Source organism: Neofelis nebulosa, chromosome 1 (genome assembly GCF_028018385.1).
Source record: "Neofelis nebulosa isolate mNeoNeb1 chromosome 1, mNeoNeb1.pri, whole genome shotgun sequence".
NCBI classification, from domain to species: Eukaryota; Metazoa; Chordata; class Mammalia; order Carnivora; family Felidae; genus Neofelis; species Neofelis nebulosa.
In genome coordinates this window covers 16,035,504-16,056,192 of record NC_080782.1, presented here as the reverse complement: position 1 = coordinate 16,056,192, position 20,689 = coordinate 16,035,504, and the positions used below count along the sequence as shown (strand labels likewise).

General features: G+C 35.2%; 1 protein-coding gene across 7 annotated transcripts in view; it reads left to right on the top strand.

Moving 5' to 3' along the window:
* CDH18 (cadherin 18) overlaps positions 1–20,689 on the top strand; it is a 1,008,661-nt gene that overhangs the window by 653,069 nt on the left and 334,903 nt on the right. For all 7 annotated transcript variants that reach the window (XR_009257849.1, XM_058716179.1, XM_058716186.1 and 4 more), the window contains one exon: positions 18,008–18,491. Coding sequence is in view for 6 of the 7 variants with exons in the window: in XM_058716179.1 (XP_058572162.1) it covers positions 18,264–18,491 (228 nt within the window). In the remaining variant the exon portion in view is untranslated. The remainder of the gene's footprint in view (positions 1–18,007; positions 18,492–20,689) is intronic.

Sequence of the window (20,689 nt, the reverse complement as noted above, 5' to 3'; positions counted from 1 at the left end):
TTATACTGAGTCCAGGGAGGTTTTTCAGCCAAGCTGACACCTTCCTTCCACCCAATAATCCACTGCAGATAAGGTTTTTCACCTGGGCACATATACTCATTCTCACATAGTTTATTTTCGCTGACATTTACTGTTAATGAATCCACATGCTTTTGACATCTCTTTCAATGTTCTTTGCCTCCATTCCTTTCCAGATAGCATATGGAATTTACTTTAGTTCATCTCTATAGGTTTTGGAAGCTCTTACATATAGATTCTAGGGATTATTTGTTGTTAGAGACTAAATGTGTTTCCTCAAATTCATATGATGAAACCTTAATCCTCGGTGTGTCTGTATTTGGGGGTGGGCATCTAAGGAACTAATGAAGGTTAAATGAGGCCATAAGTATAGGAGCCTGACCTTATAGGTTTACTGTACTTATATGAATAAAAAAGATACCAGAAAGCTGTTCTCTCTCACTCTCTCCTTGTGTGCACGAAACCGGGAAAGGGGATGTGAGGCATATGGAGAAGGCAGCAGACTACAGACTAGGAAGAGAGCCTGTACCAGAAACTGAATCAGCTAGATTCTTGGTCTTGGACTTCTGTTGGTTAAGCCACCTAGCCTATGGTATTTGGTTATAATAGCCCCAGCAGATTCACACATTTGCCTCTCATAGTTTTATGGGAAAAGACATTGGTAATTTTGTTTGTTGGTTTGTCGTCTTTCCTCAATCATGTTTTTGTACTTCCTGCTTTTCAGTGAAAGTCAGTACGGTATGAAAGTAATGTTTATGTGCGCATTGAGTTTTATATCAGATAATTCTGTGGTGATTGTGTTTAAAAGTTGAGTTATTAATGGTCTTCAAGGCCAGTTGCCATTGATTATTGGACAAGAACACATATATCCGGGTTGGCCCAAATGCCTCTATGGGAACCATTATTAAAATTCTCACTTTTTAAATTAGCTATTGTATGAACAGGGTGTCAGTTTTCACAAATGTACAAGGCAAGTCAGTAATTTTCAATGGGAAAAAAAAGGATATCTCTGACCTCTCTGATACACCACCAAAGCAGCATTATTGTGGTCTATCATGGCTTGCGCTGTCTGTGATAAATACAAAAGGTTGAATCCTAGGACGGAAAATGGGACATAGAGATACAGACTACATGGGTTTCAGTATAGGTATTAGAGCAGACATGAAACCAAAGAACTTTAGGACCTCATGGCTGTTGCGTTTGGATGTACGTGTTCACGTGTGAATCCACATGGTCCATCCCTGTAGGCAGATGTCTTAAAACTGTTGGGTTGTCCTCCCCAAAGGAAATAATAGAATGCTCACTGTTTTACTGGTAATAATGATATTATTATTAGTAATTACATTTGAGAGATTTATGTAGGCCAGGCTCTCAGAGATATTTTCTCATATAATAATTTTTGCATTATACTGAAGAGTGTTGTTATGCTTGTTTCAAACTCAGTGTAGCAGAAGTTAGCTTGCTCAGATAACCTACTTTACCAGTGCCGAGGGACAGAGCCAGACTCAAACTTAGATCAGCCTGATTCCAAAACCTTGATTTTCAAGTCTACCATCTGGCTAATCAATATAGTTTCTCTAGGAAAGACAAGGTGTGTAACGAATAACTTGTTCTCTATTTTGATCATTTACAAATTTAACATGATGTGGGTGAAATATTGTGAACATTATTTTTTCCTATTTAACTACATCTTAAGTGGGCTTAATTATCTACATGTACAAAACCAATATAATAAAGACCTATTACTTTAGGCTGCCTTTTTTTCCCCCACAAATCAGGTTTCATAGAACATTCTGTCAGCCAATAAACCAAAAGTGTGGTTTTCTTTTTGACTTAAACTCGCAGATTTTAAATCAGTCTTTTTGAAACAAAAGAGGATTGCTGTCTACTAATTTGAGTTCCTGCTTTTCAAGCATATCATGTCCATATGGTCATTAATAGGATTTTTTGAATATTGAAATTGTGTACACTCTTGCAATTGTGTGATGTGCAGTAGTTAAAAATAACAAGTTGGGTCTATAGTAAACATAAAGTGCACTTATTATTATGGCAAGAAGCAATTCCAAAATATTAACACAATATGACTTCGTTAGTGCAAAAAATGTATTAATTAAGCATTCTCCATTTATCTTCTGTTTGTTGATACAGCTATTATTTTTTATAGTTTATCTTCAATACTGTGTATGCATATCTTCAGCACTGTGCATATATGGAAATTAGAACTCAGTGTTAGAGGAAGAAAATTATTATTATTTTTGCTTTTCACTTTATGTCCAATTGTATTGTTTTTTATTTATTTGTTTTCTTACCATGAGTAGGTAAGCCCTTTTATAATAAAAGCATATAATATAAAGTCATCATAATAATAAATGTTCTCAGGATAAAAATCTAGACCTATGAATATACTTTTAATTATTTGGAAACTGGATATAAACACCTTTTGAATATTCCCAATAAAGATATATCAGCTAAAAACCTCTATAGGACCACAAAGTAGCTATTATATTAACAATGTGGCAAATTCCCTATGTAAACATAGCAACATGTTATCTAATAATACTCTGGAGGACATTACAAATTTTTGTTGTTTTGTTTCCACACGATTCAACAAAGTTATACTTTAGTAGCCTATAAGAGTTAACTGGGATGTCCACAGGGACTTTATTACCACCGGGAGACCCTATTTTATATTTGGTCTTTTGAATGATTATATTATGCAAACATATTACCTACTTTATTCTCTAATTGCTAAAAGCTATAAAAGCACAAACAGGATAATGCAATAACTGGAAATATATACAGCAAATTGCAAATAAAAATTCAATGAGTTTTAGGATATTAAAAGTAAAACCCTTTACTTCCTAAGCTCCCTAAAACATTAGATATTTAATGTCTCATTTTATTAATATCTCAAAAAGTTCTAATATCTTAAAAATATTAGAATTAACTTTCTTTTTTTAGATCTGAGAGACTGATAGCAAAATAGATGGAGAAGATGCTCTATAATTTCCACATGTCCTTTTTATTTATCATAAGCCAACATCACAAAAGAAAATTATCCTTTCATTTAAAAACCCTTAAGTATGTAGAAGTTGTTCCTAGAGTTTAACCTAGTTTGCCAGGAGAAGAGAATCAGACTCATTTATACTGTAAGTTCCTTATCTCATTGAAGCTATTAGAATACATCTGAATATGTATGACTCTGGTTTTTTCTAAGCTGAGTTGGAAAGATAGATAATGTTAATGTGTGAGAAAAATCACATTTATCCTAAACATTGTATATAATTGATTATCATAGTGCATCCATTTGCTTTTTAAATTTTATAATAGTTCACTAGATATAATAAATGAATTGTCTTCCCTATCTTTATCTTTAAATTGTGGGTATAGAAAAAAATGTAACATGTAATAAAAATAAATATGAATTAAATTCTAAAGTGAGATATCCATATAACAAAATATTACTACCACATTTCAAGGGCTTATTATGAAGCAGAAAGAGTACTTTATCTTCTTTTGGCTCTTCTAATACTAACTAAAATTTATGGGTTATAGCTCCCACTATCATATCATCCAACATACGGAACTAAAAGTTTTCAGATGTTAAATATCTCACATCTCAAGGACCAATAACAAGGAGAGAGAGGCGTAATGACTCAAACTCATGCCTATTTAAAGCTACTGTTGGAGAAAGACACTGAACTCAAATAGAACTGTCTTCATATCTCAACTTTTAGGCAAGCTATTTCAATGCTTTGAGTCTTACTATCTTCAGTAGAAAAAGATCATAAAATTAATTAAATAAGATAACGGCTTTAAAGACATAGTCCATTGTATATCATGTGGCATGTATGTTTAAAATGTTCATTTCTTAAAAAAAAAAAAACAGTTCACTTCTGTACTCTAAATATTTACAAACACAAATTCAGCGTAAGAAGTAAGTTAATGGTATCTGGGTCTTTTATCAATAAATACAGTGATTTAAGTGCTTGTGCAATCCTCTCCCCTCTAAAATATTTGTGCAGTAGGCTTCCATGATACCTCACCTGCCACCTATGTGTACCACTGCCACCAAATCACACCTTTCTTCTATTTCTTTTACAGGCTCCTAATCCTTTACATTTAGTTCTAAATACTGAATGCCCAATACTGAGCCCTATGCCCTACACTCTTTCCAACTTCAGTTGCTTCCAACGTGATCTTATTAGCCAATGGCTTTAAGTGACTTCGGTATTTTGCTCTCATGTTAATGCCATTTTTTCCTGACTTCTCCACTGAGCTCTAGTTTAGGTGACTGCTCACTCAACATTTCCTTTCAGATGCCTTAGAGGTAGCACACATTTACTAACCAAAAATAGAACTCTACATTCTTGCCCTGTTAATCTTTACCTCTTATGATTCTTTTTGAATGTTCTGCCTTGCAATCCAAACATCATGAAGTATAACACATAGTCTTAGTGTGTGTGTGTGTGTGTGCGCGCGCGTGCGTGCGTGTGTGTGCGCATGTGTAGAATACACTAATTCTTTCTCCTTCCTATGGTAGGGCCTTATATTTAGCTACCATTATCTCTCACTTGCACTTCTAAAATACTGTTGAAACCTGTTCTTCATTTAGTTCAATTGGTCCCTCATGTCCCATTCTTTCCATGGATATTAGAGTGTTCTTTTAATTCAGTTTATGTTATACACTCCTCAAAACTCTCCAGTGTCTACTCATTTCATATAAAGTTAAATGTCCTGAGTGATGTCAGTAAGATGGCAGGATAGGAAGTTCCAGACCCTACTTCCTCACATGAAGACACTCATTCAACAAGCATACATAGGCAAATTCCTATTATGAGAAATCTAGAATCCAGTTATGATGCTTCTGGACCTCAGGCAATTGTGAAAGCAAGTACATCAAAAGTAGTAGGAATACTTGTGGTACCTTCTGACCATAATCCCTACCCCTGGAACAGTACCATGCAATTGGGAGGAAACTCTAAGCTTCCAGCATCTCCCTGAGAAAGAAAAGACTGGGCAATATGTCCAACATTCTCGTAATTTTTAGGGCAATTCCCAGGTGCTGGGACTGTGACTCTTCTGTCTCAGAATGCTGTCAGGGCCCAGCAATAATGCCCACTCTTGCCACTTCTCTTTAACATACCAATAGAAGTCCTACTCATAGCAACTAGGCAAGAAAAAGATATAAAAGTCACCCAAATTATAAAGGAAAAATAAAATTATATCTAATCACAACTTACGTGATCTTATATATAGAAAAACCTACAGATCCCCCCATACACAAGCACTTAGAACTACTGAACAAATTCAACAAAGCTGCAAGATATAAAACCAACATAAAAAATTAGTTGTATTCTTGTGCACTGTCAACAATCCAGAAAGGAAATTAAGAAAACAATCAAATCCATTTACAATAGCATCAAAAATAATACTGCAGGAATAAACTTAATCAAGGAGATAAAAACTTGTACACTGAAAGCTACAAAATACTGGTGGAAGAAATTGAAACCACAAATTAGAGATACATTCCATGCTCATTCATTGGAGACTGAATATTACTAAAATGCCCATACCACCCAAAGTCATCTGCAGACTTATTGCAAGCAACCCTCAGCAAAGTCGCAATGACATTTTACATGAAGACAAAAAATCCTAAAATCAATATGGAACCAAAAAGAAAGAAAGAAAAAAAAAACACCTTAAAAATCAAACAATCTTGAGAAAGAACAAAGCTAAAGGCATCACATTTCCTGATTTCAAAACATATTACAAAACAATACTAATCAAAATAGCACATTACTTGGATAAAAACAGACACACAAATTAATGGAAAAGAATCAAGAGCCCATAAATAAACTCAACAAATAATCACGAGTGCCAAGAATACAAAATTGTGAAAAGATCTTTCTTCAGTGCATTTACCTGGGAAAATTGATATCCACATGCAAATGAATAATGTTAGAACTTTGTCTTACACCATACACAAAAGTTAGCTCAAAATGTATTAAATACTTAAATGCAAGACCCCAAACTGCAAAATTCCAAAAAGAAAACAGAGGTAATAAGCTCCTTGACATTGATCTTGATAATAATTTATTGGATTTGACACCAAAAGTAAAGACAATACAAGCAAAAATAAATAGGGTTACATCAAACTAAAATATTTCAGCACAGCAAAGGAAACCTTCAACAAAATGAAAGACACAAAAAGAATGGTAAAAAAAATATTTGCAAATCATATATCTAGTAAGGAATTAATATCCAAAATGTATAAACAACTCAATTAATTCTAGCAAAGCAAAGAAACAGATTGAACATGGGCAGAGGATCTGAATAGTTAATAGATATATTTCTAAAAAGGACATACAGATGGCCAACAAGTACACGAAAATGTGCTCAACAGCACTAATTGGGGAAATGCAAATCAAAACCACAATGAGATATTACCTCTTACCTGTTAAAATGGCTATTATTTTTTTAATTACTGTTTATTTTTGAAAGAGAGACAGAGCATAAGCAGGGGAAGGGCAGAAAGAGACGAAGACACAGAATTGGAAGCAGCTCCAGGCTCTGAGCTGTCAGCACACAGCCTGATACAGGGCTTGAACTCATGGACTGCAAGCTCATGACCTGAGCTGAAGTTGGACACTTAACACCACCCAGGTGCTCCAGAATGGCTGTTATTAAAAAGACAAGAAATAACAAATGTTGGCAAGGACATGGAAAAAGAAATCTTTTATGTACCATTGGTGGGAATGTAAGAGGGTAGAGCCACTATGGAGAAGAGTATGAAAGTTCCAAAAAATTAAAATAGAACTACCATGTGATTCAGTAATCTGACATCTTGGAATATTTTCAAAGGAAATGGAAACAGGACCTTGAAGGGATATCTGCGCTTGATGTTCATTACAGCATTATGTACAGCAGCCAAGAGGTGCAACAAACTTAAAAGTCCATTGATAGATGTATGGATAAAGATGATGTAGGGACACACACACACACACACACACACACACTGGAATATCATTCATCCATAAGAAAAAGAAAAATTTTTATATGCTACAACATGGATGAATCTTAAAGACATTATGCTAAGTGACCTAATCCTGTTTGAGAAAACACAATACATGATAAAAGTTTACAGGGCAAAATAAAACTCTGTTTACAGGGCACTGTGGGTGCAGAGAAGTGCCTAACCCATGTAGAGTGGTGGCGATTGCAAGGAAGGAATGTCACTAGTGTTTGAGAGACGAGTATACAATTTTCAAGGGCCAAAGCCGTGAAAGACATTTCAGGAGACACAGAGCATTCAGGGCTGTGTGACAGGCACTGTGTATTCAACTAGTATCATTATCGTGCATAAAGTGCATAGAGTTTTATGAGTATGTGGCTTATGATAAAATGTCTTCTTGGTCATGTTAGGAATAGTTTATGAACATTTGACAGATTTACTATAACTAGAAAAACTGTACCGACAACACGGTTTATGTGATGCAATTGGATAAAACAAAAACAGAAACAAAACAAAACAAAACAAAAAACACTGAGAACCATTCCAGGTTGTGGATCATGAAGCAGTGTCGACACCATGCACGTATCTGTTTGTCTTCATCCTGCAGTTAGCGTGTAATGGAATATCCTTAGCATTAATGTGTGGCCACGTAGATCTAACAAGCTTACAATGTGATGTGAGAGAGTCGGCTGTATTGGTAAGAGCATGCTTGTAACGGTAAAGGGTGAATGTGACCCTGAATAGAAATACAAAGTTCTGTCAAACGTCAGACAATTTGAACATAGTATTTTAAGTATATCTATAAAAACGCTACACGTCTTTTTCTGTTTAGGACATTTTATCAAAATTTCTCATTAAAATTCACAAGTATATTGCTTAGCGATAAACAATGGTATGGCTCCTTATAGATTTATATTTTCTAAGGAAATCTCTAACACAGTTTTAAATTCAAGGATGGTTTGACTCAATAGTTTACATAAAACTTTGGTACCTATATGGCATAAAAAAAATTAACACTTAGTTTTCATCCAAATAAGAATAATGATGTTCCATGTTCCATTTTAATTAAGCCAACAAACTTCCATGTAAATTAAGGAAACTGCAATACCCCAAAAGAGGGAGAATCATATGCCTGCTTTTTATAGGGAAGGTAAGACATTTTACTTGAGAAATGATTACTCGAAAAAAAAAAAAAAAAGAGCGCCTGGGTGGCTCAGTCAGGCCATCTGACTCTTGATTTCGGCCCAGGTCATGATCTCATGGTTCGTGAGTTTGAGCCCCATGTTGGACTCTTGCTGACAGTAGGAGCCTGCTTGGGATTCTCTTTCCCTCCTATTCTGCCCCTCCCTCAAACTTTCTATTTTACTCTCTCTCTCTCTCAAAAAAAAAAAACAAACAAACAAACAAACAAACAAAAAAAAAAACACAAACAAAAAACACACACACACAGATTAACAAGAGGAAAACATATAAATTCATTTAATATAAATTTTATGTGACATAGGAGCCTATATAAGGAAATAAAAAATGAAAGAAAAAAAAAAAAAAAAAAAAACCTGTTAGAACCAGACCCTTATTTGATGGACTGGACCAAGAGTAGTAAATTGTGAAAATGTAACAAGGCAAAGGGCCTTGGGCTATTTAGTTAATTGGATAGAGGGATGTGTCTAGAAAGATAAGAGTTAGATTAGCAAGGCTTGTTTTTACAGATGTGTCTTGACCTCAACTTCCCATCCTTGGTGCTGAGAAATGTTTGCTTCCTTCTGCTATAGGGAGGGAGGGCTTCTTTCACATGGGGATATTATCTCCTGCTTTGGGGAAGCTCAGAGTGCCCTTTTGCATCTGGTGCTTTTCAAGTGACTTTAACTTGAAATAATCTATGCTAGAGTGGCATATTTTGAGGTGGCTTATTCTGAACTCCCTCATGACAATAGAACAGGGGACCTTTAGAACTGAGTGGATAGGCTCTGAAGACTGACTTGGGGGACTGGTGATTCGCAGATCATTAAAACAGAGGAATGGGCTTTTCACTGAGAAGAAACAGCTTGCACAAAGGCACAAAGACTAGTAAGAACACAGCATTGTCAGGAGACAGCATGATCGAATGCGAGTAGGTGTTTTCTGGGCAGACACTGAGGGTGAGGGGGTAAGTGGGAAGGTACCAAATATTGAAAAGCCATGAATTTCACCTGAAAGTGTTTTGATTCTATCCTAGAGGTGATGCAAAGGGATGAAGCAGTTTCAATCAGAGAGTTGAGATTATATACGGATAGAGGACAGACTTCAAAGGCAGAGGTGTTGAAGGAGACCTTGGACAAGGATCAGTCCTTCCATTTGCATTGCCTAGTGCTGTGTGCAAGAATGACGCAGATACAGCATGAGATACAGTTTCTTGCTTTAGAGGAAAAAGAGAAAAGCACGATTTTAATATTTGTGATAAAAGATGCAGAAAAAACTGTCACCAAAAATAAGTCCTCTGGAAGTTAGAATAGAGTGTCATCCATCATCTTGCCATTGCCCCCTCCCCTGATTTTCCTTTCCTGTTTTCTCTTTCCTCTGTACTTTATTCCCTATATCCCAGCCCCTGCCCTGAAATCCAAAGGCTGGAGAATATACTACTGCAGTTCAATGATCGTTATATTAGGGCTAAATTCAGCTCTGAGTAACAAACACAAAAGAGGTGTAGCATTAAAAAAAAGTCTGACATTTTCTCTATTAACTGAGCTCAGAGGAAGGCAGCTTGGGGCTTATATGGAGGCTCCACTCTACAATGTTCTCTGGGATAAAGTTGCATGGCTTCTCTTATCTCCAGGCTATGGCACTCATTCTCTTGGTCCAAAAGGGAGGTGTAACCATCACATTCAGGATTCAAGTGGCAGGCTGAAGGGGAAAGAATAGATAAAACCCATGTCAAGAATCTAAGGAAATTTCCCAGGAAGTCGAAAGATAAAACTATGCTTATATGCCATTGGCTAGAACTTAGTGCTGAGGTGATATCAAGCCACAAGAGAGGGTAGGAAATAATAGTGTTTATTCTGGGTAAGTGGAGAGCAGGGACTTAATGCTTAGCAACATGTATAGGGTGCTCGGGGATAGAAACCAGATAGTGACTTAGACATCAGGAGTCTGCACCAGTGGTGCTTTTTGACATTTTAAACCAAACTGAATAACCATTTTAGAAAGTTATTTCATTAATCCCTAACATTTTAGCTGTGTGTATGTGCAGACATAGTGTTGTGTGTGTGTGCGTAACAAGAATATAAGCTAAATATAAAAATTGTGTGATAGGGAGGCACCTGGGTGGTTCAGTCGGTTAAGCGTCTGACTTCGGCTCAGGTCACGATCTCACAGTTCGTGAGTTCAAGTCCCACATGGGGCTCTGTGCTGACAGCTCGGAGCCTGGAGCCTGCTTTCGATTCTGTGTCTCCCTCTCTCTCTGGCCCTTCCCCTCTTCGAGCTCTGTCTCTCTCTCTCTGTCTCAAAAATAAATAAACATTAAAAAAGATTAAAAAAATAGTGTGATAGGTAGAAATAATTTGAGAAGACATGGAGAAATTCAAAATATCTATTTGTTACTCTGACATAAGCAGATAAGTAAGGAAAGGTTGCATTTGGTACCACCATTTTCTTCTATATTCATTTTCTAATTTTTGGAGTAATTTTAGCCAGACATATGAAGGGTAGAATCAGCCACATGAAAATTGGAAGTAATTTCATGATATTACCTATTGTAGTCAAATAGATCAGTATTGTGAATATCATCTTACATTCTTATATATCTTCAGGACATTATCTTTCCTCCAATGTGTGTGATTTCAGGAATACATAAAATATAAAAATAAAACTTCATATAGGGGCACCCGGGTGGCTCAGTAGGTTGAGTATCCAACTCTGAATTTCAGCTCGGGTCGTGATGTCACAGTTTGTGAGTTCGCGCCCGACACCGGGCTCTGTGCTGATAGTGCAGAGCCTCCTTGGGATTCCCTCTCTCTCTCTCTCTCTGACCCTCCCCCACTCATGATGTCTCTGTCTCTCTCAAAATAAATTTAAAAATTTTTAACAATTTCATATAAATATGTTTGAATCTAACAATAATAATTTGTCTTGAAACAGAAAAAATACTTATAACATGAATAGTAGTCTCTGCTTTATTTCTTTTATTTATTCTAGGTCAACATAGTAGGAATGTTCATACATGTGTTTTGAACTATAAATAAAATATTACTTATAATGACATAGTATATGACATTGCAAAGTTTACTAATACATACATGGCTCAGTATTTGGATAGCTTTCTTAATTTCCTGTGCAAAAGGAGCTAAGCGAAAAAGCAGGATTTTATTGATACAGTATAATTTTCTTTTCCAGTATTTGTGTCTTTGGTTGTGATGGTCTTTGAAGTGAAAAACAAAGTATAATGTTAACCAAATCAAAGCATGCTTTTAAAAAGTTTTTCTGTAAAAAAAAATTTACGGTTAAATATTCTAACTTGAAATTCGATATATTAATACTACTCTTGGAGCACAAACCCTGAATTAATTCGTCTATTTCTCATTTATTTCTTCACTCAAGAAATGTTTACTTATTAGCTACACTATGAGAGGTACCTCACAGGAGATGGCAATACATAGACATGGTGTGAGAACTAAAAAAAAACAAAAACAAAAACAAAAAACACCAAAGAACTGACACAAAGGAAAACTGAAATGACGCCTATATTAATAATTAGAATGCTGGTTTCTGTCATAGTAAGACAGGATGGTATAATGCTCTGGTAATTTAGAGGAGCACACAGTTCTATTGAACTATGGTATCCAGACTTGCAAGTGATGGGTTTGAGATTTTACCCGACTATCAATCTAACATGTTAGGCTGCCACAGTTTCATAGATGCTGACAGAAGATATGAGACTCAGGATCAGAGACAAAAGACTTTATTACCCATATCACAATTGGTGGTATGAGTTCCCCTTGTTCCTCACAAACCATGGGGTAACATGAAGCAGCCCAGGTATATGCCATACACATATTATCTATGGGTTATGACTAAGGAACTCTAAATTCTGGAATCCTCAGTCATATATTAGGTCTGCTAGCTGACCTCTTCAATCTTTGTCCTAAACAAAGACGTAATCCAGTCAGGCTTTGTGCCCCAAAGGGAGGGGGATGTTCTATCTTTCTTCCAAGACTGTTTGCTATACATGTATCTGTGGAAAAAAAAAAATGACAGCAGGCAAGCTGTCAATGCCACTCACTCAAACAATGTGCAGAAACATAAGAGACCCAAAGAGAATTGTTTTCCAAAACTAGAAGTCTTTGTGGAGAAACACCCTTCAGTCTATACCTCAGAGGGTAGGTATTACTGAATAAAATTTGGAGAGTAAGGCTCTTAAGGCAAAGAGAGAGGAATGAGCCATGCGAGGGAGTAAAGCCTGTGTGCAAACCTATTTTCATAACTTTCTACATGAAACTTAATAATCATTATTAATATTTACAATATTAATAATTCTAGCAGAAAAGCATAGTATGTAAAAGCTAATGCATTCTGATTTATGTATATACTATATTTTAGCATGAGTCATATTTTGAGATAATTTTAAATACATATATATAATTTTGTATACACATTTGTATACAAATATATAATTTTAAATATATTTATATATATTTAAATATATACTTTAAGCAAATGCAGTTTATTATATCAAAACCTTGAGTCCTGAAAAGGTCAGATTGAGATTGAAAATATTGATTTGGCAATCAACGTAGAGACAAAACTTGAAACAAATTTAGGTGAAGCCCTGCACAAATCTCTGTGGTTTATGAGAATTTGCATTTTGACTGTAAGCAAGAGCTCTATTTGACAAAGACTGAGAAGAGTAATTCTCCTAAACAGATGAATTACTAAGTGAGAGAGAGGGAGAGAGAGAGGAAACAAAAACAAAAGCAAAAACTGATAGAGAATTGAAACAATGGAGAGTGAAAGGCAGGAAGGTAAATCAAAACCTCAGAAGTCAGTGTCATCAGAAATTGATCAAGAGCTAGACAGAGAATGAGAGAAGGATACTGATATTTTTGATCATTGGATCCAAAAATGATGGAAACCATAGCTGCAGCATCAGACATGTACCTGAGAATGCATCTTGCCAGCAATGGGAGTTATCCCTGTTATCACCAACCCACAGGATAATTTTGAGATTTTAGACCATCCTGAAGGTAAATACTCACTCAGAGACACACACACAGATACAAAGATTGGTAAGTATTAAATAAATATTTATTACTCTTAAAAATGACTCTTGTTCAGTGTTTGTAACTTTCGCCTAATATAAGCAACTCCAGAATTCGAACATAATATAAAGTCTCTTATATTTAAATCTGCCTGACAGTATTATAGCTTTAAATGATGAATCTTGGGGCTCCTGAGTATCTCAGTGGGTTAAGCTTCAGACTCCTGATTTTGGCTCAGGTCATGTTCTCAGGGTTTGTGAAATGCAGTCCAATGTTGGGCTCCCATGCTGACAGTGCAGAACCTGCTTGGGATTCTCTTTCCCTCTCCCATGGGCCCTGCACCACTGGGCTGGTTCTCTCTGTCTCTCTTGAAATATTAAGTTGCATTGTTTCCAAGATGACACAAAGAAAAATTTTCTCATCTGATGGATTTACAGTTTTGATAGTTGGAAAGCCCCCCTTCTGTGTATTGAGCATTATGTTCCCATCGCTATGTACTTACTTCTTCAGGCAAGATGTCTTTATATAACTCAGTGAAAGTAATTCCAAAAAATATGGACTTTCTATCGTACTTTATCTTCTTTGACAGTTTCTTTTTAAGCTAGTTGTGCTCTATGCGATGTCAGATAAATTCCTAACATGTATCCTATAATGCTAGAGTTCAGATCCTGGTGGCAATTATAATTCTAGATTTTTTGAATACATGAAATATCTCATGTCACTCCTCACATACAGAGACTAGAAAGATGAATTCATGAAATAATGTCAGCAGAGTAGGTTTTTATAAAGACATTTTCAAAATAAAAAAGGACAAAGAAAGCTTTTCTTAAAAAAAAAAAAAAAAGAAAAGAAACAAAAGCCATTCTCTAGACCTCTTTAGAATTCAAGGTTTATAAGTTAAGAATGAATTGGTAAAAATATCCAGTCGAAGGCACAAGTTACAAGCATTAACATTTGGGATAAATGTGAGAATCCATTTCTCTGAGAATGTTGTTTCCTCAGAGCTCTCTGAAGGAATGCCTTCCTTCAGGAATGAAGGAAGGCATTGAAGAGCTGTAAATGGCTATTTAATCTTGAGTGATGTGAGTAAGTCAGTGACAGTAAGAAAAGTCGTAAATAATACATAATTATTAAATCATAAATTCAAATAATTAGATAGCTGAACATGCTCAAAGAGAATTCATTAAGAATCTTTATTCATAAATGAAAACTGTGAGGCTCAGAGAAAAACTGCTTACAAAATATGACAGTGTTCTACAAGATGAACATTTGAGGTCATGTCTCTTGACTCATATAGTACACTGTTATTAACTCCACTTTGGAAGAGGGAGTATTTACAAAACCAAGGGGCCACTCTCCGGAAGCAGTGTTGTTTCACTTAGCTTAAGTAACAGAACAATGGAGAGAGGTCTACATTAAACATTATTGCATTTAATGCATTATTTGGAAATTATGTCTTTATTGGAATGACAGTAATGCTTTATGTCAGAGAAGGTTCTTGTTTTCAAGTAACACGTGGCAGCTTTGGCCATGGAAAGCAGCGAATAAATTTATTGGAGAAGGTATTTTCAACCATTAAAACTGGTGAGGGTTGAAAAATCTGGTTTGGGGGGCGCCTGGGTGGCGCAGTCGGTTAAGCGTCCGACTTCAGCCAGGTCATGATCTCGCGGTCCGTGAGTTCGAGCCCCGCGTCGGGCTCTGGGCTGATGGCTCGGAGCCTGGAGCCTGTTTCCGATTCTGTGTCTCCCTCTCTCTCTGCCCCTCCCCCGTTCATGCTCTGTCTCTCTGTCCCAAAAATAAATAAATAAAAAAAAAAAGTTGAAAAAAAAAAATTAAAAAAAAAAAAAAAAATCTGGTTTGGGAGGTGGGAAGCAAAGGAAGTTAGACAGTAAGAAATAATGTCAAGTACTCACATTGAAACAGTAAAGCTAGAATGACTCTCAAATTCATGCACCTGCTCCTGGACTCTCCCACAAGGCTGCTGGACTCACATACACCACATTTGGACCTTGAGAACCTCACTAACACTGTGAAAAATTTCTCAGCTGTCTCTGCATTCATCCATCATTTGTTCCAGGGTATTGAAACATATAATTAACATGGCTGTGCCATTGGTATAAATTCTAACTAAAAGGCTGTAAGAAGAAAGTGTCAGGTCCCTAAGTTTTCAGAGGTGAAAAGGCTCTGCTTATCAGAACTCATATATTGGAGTCTTCCTTGAGGGTAGGTAAGGTGTTTGTTTGAATGTCACTTAAAAAATGGCAGATGTCTGCAACATATTTCTACAGTGTCAGTTTCAATCAATGTTTTTTTTATTATTTGTGTTTTAATTCTTTCTAGTCTATGCAGGGATGGATTTCTTGAAGTATAGCACAAGATTTTTATATTTGGAGTTCTGTCTTCTCACAGTAAATGAGATTACTTGCAAAAGTACAGTAGTAATGTTTACATTTGTTCTTTCACTCCACAGAGCCTTATTTATCACTTTGTAATTATCACAGTGAAGATTCTAAAGATACATATATAGATTAAAATGCATCTATATATTTTTGGAATGCCAGACTAGATCATTATTTTAAAGAACACACTCATTCTACATATCTATAATGCATTACAAAAGCCACTTTCTTCACTTTCACTCATGAATTATGCTTTGTTAAACAACTTAGCATAAAGGGCAAAGATGTTAATTTCATTTAGAAATCACACCAAATGGTGTGAAATTATTAAGATAACACCTTCTATATATTCATCAATTTGCCTTCTAAGAAGAAAGACTAAAGTTTCTTTTCTGAAGTCTGTGACTTGAAAATTAAGAGTCTTTAATAATTTATTAGACTGGAAAGAATATTAAAATCAATGATTCAAAGCCACAAATTTTAGTTAAATGAGCAAAGTAAGACTTGAAAAACTTAGATGACTCATGTTTGTACTATAAGTACATTGTTGGAAAAAAAAGTAAATCTGTTTTTTTATTTTATCTATTTATTTTTTTTACTTTCTTTCCAGTGCTCTCATCATGCTGGAGCTATAATGGTATTTTAAAAAAAAAAAAAAAAAAACAATAACTATGTTAGAGTTTTTGAGTCATTTTAATTTAAATCAGTGAAAAATACATCTTTGCTTTCAGAGAATATTACCAACTTCAAGTTATATTCACTAGATAATGAAAATGAAATCCTAGTTCCAATCCTATACAATCCTTGAACAACTGGTAAATGAGCATTATCATTACCCAAATGTATGGGAAGACGTATTGATAGAGAAGAGTACCGTATTCTGAGTCTCATGTGAGATGTTTTACATTCCCTACTTGATAGAAACTTTTTTCAGTTGTGTGAAGGAATTATGCTATGGCTAATGGTTTATATTCAATTTTTTAAGTCTTTATATTGATAAGTCAGCTACTTTATAATTGATTCAGCTCTACATTTCAGTTTGTGTTGGTATACAGGGGTGAGCTTTATGAAATGAGAGTTATGCATCTAATATTTTTCTAGATAGAACAGCTATAACCTTGAATCCACGTTTCCTTCCAAATACCTATGGAAACATACATATAAAAATACAGCAAAACTTGCTACACCATTTCATGTTTTTGTAAAGTACTAATTTCAGGGTCAACTTTTTTTTTCCCCTCCCAAATCCTGCCTGGTTTCTTCTAGAAATATTTCGTAGGTTTTGCTTGATTGTCCCAATTGTACTAAAATCTGAGGCCGAGTCTTCAACATTTCTTATTTGAGAATCCAAGCATTTTCCCCTGATCTTTTTGCTACCATTCTTTTGTTCCTTTTACCTTTCTTTACATAGCTGCTAGAATTGTGGGTAATGTCATCCCCAAGCTTACAATCTGTCTTGCCTATATGTGAAGACCACACCCTAGAGTATTATCTGTAGGACTAACAAAATCCAAGCAAACTATGCTTCAGCCAATTGAAACTCTCTCACTCATACTCAGCCATGCCAATCTGATCCCCATCTATGGACTGAGTTTAAGTTGCATACTTTTTTTTTTCAGCCATCTTTCTATCTGCTCTGCTTTATTTTTGTCTCTTGTGCTTACTAAGCAATTCAAGTACCTACCTACTTGATTGCTTTAATGATCTGTGACAGTTTTTCAACCCTAAAGTATTTTGAGTATTTTGGTGAAGTTCAGTGAGTCACATGGAGCAGGTAATCCATGTATGTGTTGTGATTTTGCATCACATTTAACAAAAATAAAATAAACACAAAAACGAAAATTTTCATGTAGTAAGGAGTGCCTAATGGATCATATATTAGAAGAGATCATATCACAAATGTGCACATACTCATGGTCGGTTTCTGAGCATTTCTGCAGTCCCTAGGACTGCATTTCTGTTGTTTCCAAGGATTTGATACACACATAAATATATAAATATAAAAATATGCATATATATATGCACAAATATTCAAATATATACATTCTTTTAAAAGTAATATATATATATATTTACAAAGAAATACATAAATATAAATATATATTAATTTGTTTTTAAGTATTGAGAATTAACAGTAAAGATAAGAAGATCCTTGTAAAAATGTATGCAGGATACAAGCTTATGCATGACTATATGTATGCATGTTTGTGTGAATTGCAAAAAAGAATTTGTATGTATTCTTTACACATCAGCATCATCCTACAAAATAGTAGAATTTGCATTCAGAGAAAATACTTAAAGCTACCATGTTTTGTAATGTATATAATTTTCTCTCTATCCATTAGGTAGAAAATGGTTGCCTGTGTTCACTTACTGTGAAGATTTGGAATCAGACAACTACAGATTTGATTCTCCAAGTGTTTCAGGATGTAAATGTAGTCTGAGCTTTCCCTGATGGGCAGTTAAATCATGGACAAGCTAAACAATTTACTTTGGACTGTCCTTCCAAAAGATGCTCTGGATTCTCTCTTGAATGCGCACTAAGCATTTATAACTGACAAGGAAAAGAAAGAAGACGGTGAACTGGAAAGCTATCTTACAATGAAAATTACGAGCACATCTTGTATCTGTCCAGTCCTCGTGTGTCTCTGTTTTGTGCAGAGGTGTTATGGAACTGCTCACCACAGCTCCATCAAGGTGACCAGAAACCAGACCAAACACATTGAAGGTGAAACCGAAGTCCACCATCGTCCCAAAAGGGGATGGGTTTGGAATCAGTTCTTTGTTTTAGAAGAACATATGGGACCCGATCCACAATATGTCGGAAAAGTAAGTGTTTGTTTGTTTGTTTTTTCCTATTCTAAGAAATTATGAGGTAAGATGAGGGTAGAGTTGAGTTGGATTTGAAAAGACATAGAAAGTAGAGGGACATATGCTCTAGAATGGTATTACTTATAAAGGATGGTTCAAAATCATGATTGAAAAAAATAAAGTGTGCCAGTCATGTCACATCTCCCTAAACATTGGTCCATACATGTTGAACTCAATGTTCTTCACCACCGTATGACTCTTTACATTCTTTTGTGTAAAGTAGAAACACTGAATTGAACACATAATTGAGTGATTTTGTCTTTATTATCATGAAGGTATCTTATAATTCACAAAGCCATTTACTGGTGCATTGGTATTTATATGTTTCAATCTATGGCTAATGCACGTGAAACAATGTGCATCTATTATATTTCATGGCATCTAATATATTTTTGTTAATTGTCACAGCGATTGTATTTGAATCTAAGCCATCTTTTAAAAGCACATGGATGTTTTTTCAATTCCCCATATTAATTTCCATAAAAATGCTGATATATTTTAAATATAGATTAAATGTCCACAGGATGTATAGGTTTTGTTAAAATTCTGAAAGAGTGAAGTTGGTAAAATAGTCATAACTTTAGACCACCTTCCCTTTCTCTTGAAAATACAAGACAGTTTAATGGTTTACCAAACCAATCAGGAGATTGTGTGTTCACTAATTGGGGACAGCTTCACCATGTGTCATGCAGGCTCCAGGGTAGAGAATAGAGCAGGAGGTGGAGAGACCTTCTCATGAATTACCGATCCTTGGAAGCAGCCACTTAGTTTACTCAGTACCTCTGGGAGAAACAGTAAGCACAGCAGTAGAATCTCCATGACTGCAGGCTCAGTGAATTTCATCTCCCTGCTTGACTATTTATTTTCACTTTAACGCTGTTAGTACTAAAAAAAAAAAAAAAAAAAAAAAAAAAAAAAAAAAAAAAAAAAAAAAAAAAAAAGAAGAAGAAAAAATACTACTGCATCCAAGATCCAAGCCATAGTGCTTCCCTAATGTGTAGGCAGTACAGGATCACAAACCATCTGCTTCGCCCCTGATCCAACAGGGACTGGGTTGCAGCTGTATTTCCATAGCCAGCAGGAGCTGAGGAGTCAGAATGTGGTACATAAGAAAAGATCTGAAACAATTCTGTCTTTTTCTTATATGCATATTAAAATGAGATGAAACAACTCATCTTCATCATTTATTTATTTCTACAAAGTATTCCACAAAGTAGATGGAAACAAATGTGCTAAAATTATGTGTGTGTGTGTATACACACACACACACACACACACACACACACACACACACACACATATTGAATTACTTGAAACTCGTGTTTTTATTATGAACTTCAGAATACTTTTCTGTAATTCTTTATTATCTTTGAGAAAAAGAAAAATTAAAAAAAAAACAGAAAAAATGTCCTCCCCCCTTTAGGAGTACCCGAAAAGGAAAATGTATTTTATTACTATAAATATTTGTTATGCATATTTCTTGTCATATCAATCCATGTGAAAAACAAAAAACAAAATTTGCTGGAAAGGAAAAGATCGGACGACTTTCATTTCCTCTTGGGTCACCTCATCTAGTAAAAGATGAAGCCTTATTCGGTCGATCAATTTCAGACATTCTTTCTGGGCCTGGGTGCCAATGAGCATATGGTTGAGAGCTTGTTACCCATCAGGAGGCGGTAGAAGTCTGTGAAGCTATTCAAGCTGGTAGAGGTTCTGTGGAAATTGGTATCTGTTCTACTGTTTCTAGTATTGGTGGACAAATATAAATTGTTATACCCAAGGATGTGGTTCTCTTATTCCCTATCTGACCTGACCCTCTCACTTTGTCTTGTCTTGTCTTTTCCTTTTTTCTTTTTTCTTTTCTTTTCTTTTCTTTTCTTTTCTTTTCTTTTCTTTTCTTTTCTTTTCTTTTTCTCTTCTCTTCTCTTCTCTTCTCTTCTCTTCTCTTCTCTTCTCTTCTCTTCTCTTCTCTTCTCTTCTTCCTTTATGAGAAATTCTAACTTAATTGTACAGATTTCTTCCAGTCACCTGTCTCCATGTACCTACATATATCCTTATAAAAATACAAATATAACTGATATTTAAGACTGCAAAGTTCAACGATCCATATGTGCTTAGAATAGTACTTGTTGTCCCATTACTTTAATTTGTTCAAG